We start from the raw sequence: 8,124 nt of genomic DNA, 5'->3' as shown, positions 1-8,124 counted from the left end.
TGTGGAGTCCAGATTTCATACGAATCTTGATGTGATCTTCATAGCTTGATATGAACAATGATGAACACTAAGAATGATGTAAGTAATGATTAGATTGAAGAGAGAGAGAATTACATCAGCCAAATCTTKATTTCAGTATTAATGACAAAAGCTCTAATTACAATTACAAGGAATTTCCTATTTATACTAGGAAAGTAAAAGCTAAAATATTACAAGTAAAACTATTCTAAGGAGAAACTTGAATACAACTTTTAARCTCTAATCTTGAACCCAACATCCTTGGTGATTAAAGCCGAGGAATGTGCAAATGCACTAATGTCATCATCTTCAGATCTTGAAGCTTTGTCTTCATCATCGCTCTCCACAACAAGAGCCTTCTTTCCTCTTCTTTTCTCCTCCTTCAATCTCCTTTCTCTGTGTGGTTGACTGCACCCAATCTCTTTAGAGTCAGAGACTAGAGCCAGAGGTCCACCCAGAACGACATTGGCCTTCCGCACATCTTGCTCCTGTGCTTGCAAGGTGTCGTATACGTCATGAAGACTCCACTGCTCCAGGTCTTCATTCGCCTGGAGGGACATAGACAAGTTCCCCCGCATTTAACCTCTTCAAGAAGAGCATGTTTTTTCCTCTTGAGTCCTGATCACATCACATTTCCTACATTTGTTGATCAGGGTGTTGAACCGGTGATAAGTCTGCTCGAGAGACTCATTCTGGGAGAGCTTGGAAACTATTGTACTCATTCAGACATTGAGCATGACGGTTCTTCTTCATCTTAATCCCTCCTTCCAGTTTGTTTGCCAATTGATCCCATTGATCTTTGGCCGAATCGCAGGCATCAAGAGATTGAAAAATCTCATTGGGAAGAGCCATGATTAAAAGCCTCTTGGCTTTTTGATCCACCTCCACCCTTCTTTTGTCTTCATCGTTCCAATCTCTACGGAGCTTGGGAACTCGCCTGGTGGGTACTTCAACCGTGTCATCAGCAGCAGGAATTCTGGGGATTAGAGTAGTAGGTACGAATGGGCCGTTTACAATAGACTCATATATTTCATCGTCGAGACCTTCATAGAAATTGATCATCCTGGTCTACACATGTGTGAAGACTGCCCAAGCCTCAACGAATGCTGAAGAGACTTTTAAGTTATTCCAACATTCAGCGATCAAAAGAAGCTTGTTGAGCACGGTTGTTTTTGTCTTGTCCTTATATACACAAAAGACAAACCCATACCCTTTCTAGAGCATAGTACGGTACATAGCCGATTAGTTGACTCTACTACCCACCACCTCCATGAAATGATGTCTGCTCATGAATAGGCTTTCGTACTATTCACTGTAGCAAAGGACAAGTCTTTCTCTAAAGGCTTGACACGTGTTCAAACCCTAACGCATTGCATTAAATGTGCATTTAATGCAATGGTATAAATAGATGTGTTCTATCTCCATGCAGATACAACTGATACTTACTCTTGAACCCTAATTTATGTTCATAAGTAAAAGGACACACATCTAGGAACACAATACGCTTATCTTCAAAAGCAAGTTAGAATCCCTTTTTAGTATTCTAAATAGTTCTTACCCAGAAAGAACTTACTTTCTTCAAAGTCTTATACAGTAAATCATTTCTCTTTGCGAAGAACTAGTGTGTAACTTAGCATGTTTAGAGAGGATATATTTATCTTATCTTTCCGCAAACAATCTTGTAAAATCTGTATAGATCCTTCTTTATCAATATATGTTTTAAATTTGAAAAGATTATTGTGTTTATATTCACCCCCCTTTCTACAAACTGTTATACACATCTTGTAGACCCTAACGGGACCAACAACAAGTAATAGAAAACAAAAGAATATATAGAAAATAGTAAGTATTACCTTTATTTTTTCGTCCGACCACTCTGGTGATGCAACAATTGTCTTTCTTACGGGATCCCATCCAATGCCAGATTCAATCCTCATTAAATGATCGTGCAACTTCCATTCTTTCTTCATAGTGTCCCATTTGTTTTTAAGTTGCTTCTTGTCAAAAGGTTTTCCTGTCCATTCCTTAATCTTCTTCTCTATGTTTCCCCACCCAAGCTTATTTAAGTGATTACCAGGTCTATTCCCATTTTTAACCTCATTCATGCACAAATCAATGAACACCATAAAGGTAGTATTATCCAAAACAAGTTTTCGCTTATTCTTTTTAGATGTATCACTAGCAACAAAGTTAGCATTGTTTGCGTCCATTACCTGAATAACAAAGTTAATAAGAAGACCACTAATGTATTCACTTTTGATTCTTTCTAGAAATGGCTTACCTTAGAAAATTATAATCCAATATCTATAATACTCTTATTTGACGATGGAAAAAATTTACAAGCAAAATGATGTTTCTTGGTTTACTTCAGTTGAGCTTTTCAAAATATGTGACCTTGATAATAGAAGTGGATTCTTGTTCTTCATCTAGCTTGATGAGTCTAGTGCTATCTACAATCATTGCCAGTTTTGTTAACTCATAAATGGTCAATTACACATCTATATGTAGTTATGAATGTGGTAGTTTGTGATAATTTGGTCCTGGTTATTACCCAAGATTATTTATTATGTGAATTAATTGTTTATATGGATACATGCTTACATGGGTTAAATACGTGAGTATGTGTATTTTATACATAGGGATATAGGCAAATATGTAGGTGCATATATATATATATATATATATGTATGCATTATATTAATATGCATGAGTGTGTGTGCATGAGTTATATGTATGCATGGATGATTTTACTTATAAGCATGCATGTGGGTGAAGGCATGGATAGCCGACTTTCCATATAAGGAAAGTCTATATATATTGAGTTTGAGTAAGGAAAAGCCTTTTGGCTTCTTTTGGAAATTTTGAGAGAATTAGAGAAGAGTTGCCCGGAGAAACAATTGGTCTTGCTATTTCATCTTCTTCAAAACCAAAGTAATTGCATAAGGTGAGTGATTTCTAAATTTCCTTCATATAGCGTTTGTTACTGATTTTATTGAAAATTGATTATTAACTTAAGAAATTTTGTATCCGATTTGGCTTTTTTATCCGGACAAAGGGGTGACCGGGTTATGCATAAATCGGACATAGTGTTCTCCGGTTTGTTCTAAATCGAACATAGTGTTGTCCGGTTTGTTCTAAATCGGACATAGGGTTGTCTGGATTATCTTAAATCGGATAGGTGTTGTCCGATTTAGCTGTAGATCAAACATAGTATTATGCGATTTAGAGAGTTAGTGAGATTTTAATTATGTAAATCGGACAAAGGTTTTGAACGGAGAAGTAGGAATACGATCAAGTGTTGTGCGGATTAGCCATAAAATCGCTTAAAGGTTATCTAGTTTAGTGATTAATCGGACTTGTTTATATTGTCCGGATTTGTAAATCGGACAAGGGTGTTGTCCGGATTTGTAAATCAGACAAGGGACAGTGTTGTCCAGATAGCTTATCCGGATAACTTGTCTGGATGTCTACATTTGGTGTAAATTTACAAGTGTTGAGCATTCTTGGAATTTTTACAATTTAATGATAATTATTATTGGATTTAATTATATTATTGTGAAAAAGGGGTATTTTATATCTTTTTAAAATAAAAATATATGTTTCTACCAAGCGTGGTGACGTAAGTCTGTTTTGGTATGAAACTATATTTTGGGAAGTGTTCCTACCAAGCCTGGTGACGTATGTTTGTTTTGGTATGAAACTGAATTTTGGGAATTGTTTCTACCAAGTGTGGTGACGTAAGTCTGTTTTGGTATGAAACTTGTTTTAAGACGTTCCCCCAGACATGGTGACATTTGTCTGTTCTGGCTTGGAACTGGGTAATGGGTACTTCCAGATGTGGTGACGTTTGTCTGTTCTGGTAAGTAGCCCTGTTTTGATGGAGAAACAAGAGTGGCATATCAATGAGATGTGTACTTGGAATAAGGGAGGCATTGTCATGTGTGGATAATACTATAACTCTTATTATTATTATTAATTAGACTTAATAACTTTGAATCATCATTTCTTTGTGACTTGATGAATTAGAGATATTATTCTTATTTAGAAATAATAATTTAGTTGTTATTAAGAAGGGGAAAATGGTTTGACATAAGAGGCAGCCATTGCCTAAATTTTATATTTCATGTAGAAGAGTTCCGGTCTTTTGAAAAAGCTCTAGTCTGTTGTGTCAAAAGGATTTTTATTGTAATTCCATCATGGGGAATTTGAATCTTTGAATAGGTGTGTGACATCCGTCACTTTTGGAGCATCAGGTTAGCACCTTTAAAATGACTCCTATAATCAGGACTTTAATTTATTAGGAATTAGTCATGATTAGAAAATCAATCGACTTAGCTCCCAAATTTATAGCTCAGAAAACTCTGTCACGACGGGTAACTGATAAAGTAACTTATGTAATGCCAAATATATTAAAATTCTCTTAAAATAAATAAAATCGATATTATAAATTTAATTGTATGTGCAAATAATTATTTTTTCTGGTGTTGATAAAATGTATTTAAAGTTATATTTATTTAGGCTGAGTTTGTATAAGAAAAATAAAAGAAAAATATGGTGGTTGGGCCTTGTATGGGCCGACCCCACTACCATCATATAAAAACCCCAACTCTTTTGAAAATCATTCTTTCACCATCACATTTCCTTTTTACTCTCTCTCTCTCTCTAAACCTTTCATCTTCCTCCAGCCGAACCCATTGATCAAAATCTTCTTAAATCTTGAAGAACATTCAAGTCTTCAAGAAAAAACAAGCAAAAAGGTAATAGATTAGTTTTATTATCTATGTATCTTTTTCAACATTATTTCTCGTCACTTTCACATTTCTTCCTATTTTTCGAGCTCAAATATTCTGGAAAATCTAAGATGGGAGATTATTCATCAAAGACATGAAAATGTTCTCGAAATGTTGATAATCTATGATCTATAAACTTAGAACTCAAGAATATGGGGGTAAAATCACATTGCATGTAGTATTTAATCAATAAAATGACATTTTGAAACTGACAGGTTGTTTCCAACAATCCTGTCAACCGTATTCTTCAAAATCAACCCCAAACTATTTGATTTATCTTGAATTCTGTTTTGGATTAGTTGTTGTTACTGTTTCGGTTTCACTCAAAAATATAAATTTTGGGTATTTAAAATGCTTAATATGAAATTTTAGGAGCAATAATGATGCTGTTAGACAAAAGAAATTTAACAACAGTGACGGTTGTAGTTTTAAAAAGATTAAAAGTAAAATGATTTTTGGAAGGTTCCCTTGACAATGATTGATGAAACCAAGAGTCCAGGAACAGAGTCTATATATCTGTCCAAATAACAACTTTTTGTGCAAAAACCCTCTTTATTTTAAATATTGGATTATTTCTTTTTGGTAACAATGTTAACCCATAAAGGTTTATTGGCATTACATAAGATATAATCTTAAGTTATCTATATCGTGACCCGAAGGGTGATCTAACTATTTGAATTTCGGGTGATTAGGACATTAGTGCGGATGTTGGTGCTCTAAGCTTCACCAAAATCCTGGATATTCTCCTTCAAACTTGTGAGTTTTCACGGCCCCATTTTTACTACTTTAGTTATTTCTTTTAACTGGGGGAAAAAACATGAAAGAATGCAAACTATATTGTTTTAGTTGTAAAACTAATGGACTAAGGAACTGTTTAGTAAAATTTTGTGATAATCATGAAAGATTTGAATTCTAATGCACTACTTATAAATGATAAATTGATGTGCTTGAGAGGATATTGCAAAAATTCCCCGTCCGTACACGCTACTAATTAACTCGGGCACGTCCCCGAGCCGTGGTAATTATGGATAGCCGCTATTGTGTTGACAGTCCCACCCAGAAAAGGGTGCACATTACCTAAGTTTTAAATAGTCTACTCATGTGTGCAAAAGGCCCACCGCTAAAGTAGCACTAATACGAACCGTGGTATCTAAGTGAGTGAACAGGTCACTTATGGTAGTTCGTGAATTAATGGGGCACATTGGTCAGGTAAGGCTYTGTAGCGTCTCAAGTTTTTCAGCATCGATGAAAATTTACATTTATAATGAGCATGTTTTGTAATAGTTTGCAAGCTGTGTTTTATGCATGGTAAATATTTTGTGCATTTGAAAACCCGTGAACTCACCAACTCTTTGTAGTTGACGTCGTTTTATGTYTCATGYSTTTTYAGGAAATTAAGTAAGAATGGAAGTTTTTGGAAGCATCTTTCGTTATCATCTGTTCACAAGCTTTAGAAACTTCTCTGTAAATAAACTTTTCTTCGTGAACAGTAAACTTGATGATATTGTAAGGTTCTTTTTGGATATTGTACTTAGTAGTGTTATCTATTTATTGGAGCTATAAAATGCTTACCTGTTACGCCTCGTGTTTCCGCTTTAGCGGGGTGTGACAAGGTGCGTTTACAACAAGAATTGATAAGTAATCTTATTACTCATTATATTGTGGAATGCAAATATTTCTGGGTAAAGTTGTTTTTATCAAATTTTGGTGTTTATCACCCTGCATGTGCATGGAAGCGATTTACTCACTGGACCCTTCTGGTCTAACCCTCAATTTTCTGTTTAAAAAATATGCAATGCAGGAACTGCGGGGTTCAAGGATAATAAGGGGAAAGGAGAAATGTGATTATTTTTCTAATCTGATATCTGCTTTTGAAGATCTGCATGAGACTGCTTGTTTTGAAGAATACATGTTGTTATACATGTCATAGTACAAGATTATATTTTGAAATTTTTCATATGTAAATTCTGTACATATAAGAATCCTTGTACTAGTGGGACCATTGTGGTGTATTATGTATTTCTATGTAATGAAATATGTGTTATATGCAAATGTGGTGTTCGGGAGTGTTACAGAGTGGTATCAAAGCCTTAGTTTAAGAGATTTAGGTATTCAAAGCATGATGCCTAGACTTAAACTGTCATTTGCATGCTAAGGGTCCCAGACATAATTAGTATCACTGAGAATAAAATATAATGGGTTAAAGAAGGCAGTTTGTACAATTTCTCGTTTCAGAGTAATTCCAATATTATCCTCAGATGTTGCTCATCGTCCTCCCTGCTTCGTGAATAAATTAATATATCGTCTATGAAGACGATTACAAATTTATCTAGGTATGGTCTACAAACTCTATTCATTAGGTCCATGAAGACAGCTGGTGCATTGGTTAGCCCGAATGGCATAACCAGAAATTCGTAATGACCATAACGAGTTCTGAAGGCTGTTTTGGGAATGTCCTCCTCCTAAACTTTCACTTGGTGGTATCCAGATCGTAGGTCAATCTTGGAAAAATATACCGCTCCTTGGAGTTGAGCAAACAGATCATCAATTCTAGGGAGAGGGTATCTGTTCTTGATGGTCAACTTATTAAGTTCCCTACAATCAATGCACATTCGCATTGACCCATCTTTCTTTTTAACGAACAGAACCGATGCACCCCATGGTGAGTAACTTGGTCTTATAAATCCCCTATCTAATAACTCCTAGAGTTGAGTTGACATTTCTTGCATCTCTGATGGTGCCAAGCGATATGGTGCCTTTGCCACTGGGGCAGCTCCAGGAATTAAGTCGATACCAAATTCGACTTGTCTTGGCGGGGGTAGTCCTGGTAAATCTCAGGGAATACGTCAGAAAACTCTCGAACTACATGTGTCAGAAATGCAATGCAATTTATCTTCAAGAACCTTCGCATTTTCATGCAGGATACTATCTTAATTTTTCGTTCTGACTTATCTCCTTGAATCACAATTGGTTCATTTCCATCTTGAGGAATCTGGATAGTCTTTTCTGAACAGATAATCTCAGCTTGATTTTTGGATAGCCAATCCATGCCGATAACTATGTCAAAACTTCCTAGTTCAATCGGTATAAGTTCTATGCTGAAATCCTTATTGGCTAAACTTAGAGTGCAATCCTTAATTATGTATTTAACCTTAATTTCTTGGCCATTAGAAAACTCAATTACGTAAGTTTCTTCCAACCTTTGGGGCTTTAAGTTAATCTTAGCCTCAAAATCTAGTGATACAAAACTCCTATCTGCCCCTGAATCAAATAAAACTGATGCAAATTCATTATTCAGAAGAAACGTACCTGAAAC

The 8,124-nt window shown here is 35.4% G+C and overlaps 1 protein-coding gene across 1 annotated transcript; it reads right to left on the bottom strand.

Annotated features, from left to right (window-relative positions):
- Positions 1-251: 251 nt before the first annotated feature.
- Positions 252-2,228, bottom strand: LOC112505056 (L10-interacting MYB domain-containing protein-like). Its single transcript, XM_025109013.1, has 2 exons — positions 1,872-2,228; positions 252-566 (listed from the first exon to the last, which is right to left on the bottom strand). Exons 1-2 carry the CDS (start codon positions 2,226-2,228, stop codon positions 252-254), a joined length of 672 nt encoding a protein of 223 aa, XP_024964781.1.
- Between the last annotated feature and the right edge of the window lie 5,896 nt (positions 2,229-8,124).

This window comes from Cynara cardunculus, unplaced genomic scaffold (assembly GCF_001531365.2).
Source record: "Cynara cardunculus var. scolymus isolate 2C unplaced genomic scaffold, CcrdV1 Un_Scaffold_8142, whole genome shotgun sequence".
Lineage (NCBI taxonomy): Eukaryota > Viridiplantae > Streptophyta > Magnoliopsida > Asterales > Asteraceae > Cynara > Cynara cardunculus.
The sequence above is the reverse complement of the archived record's forward strand: the minus strand, read 5'-3'. Positions and strand labels throughout refer to the sequence as shown.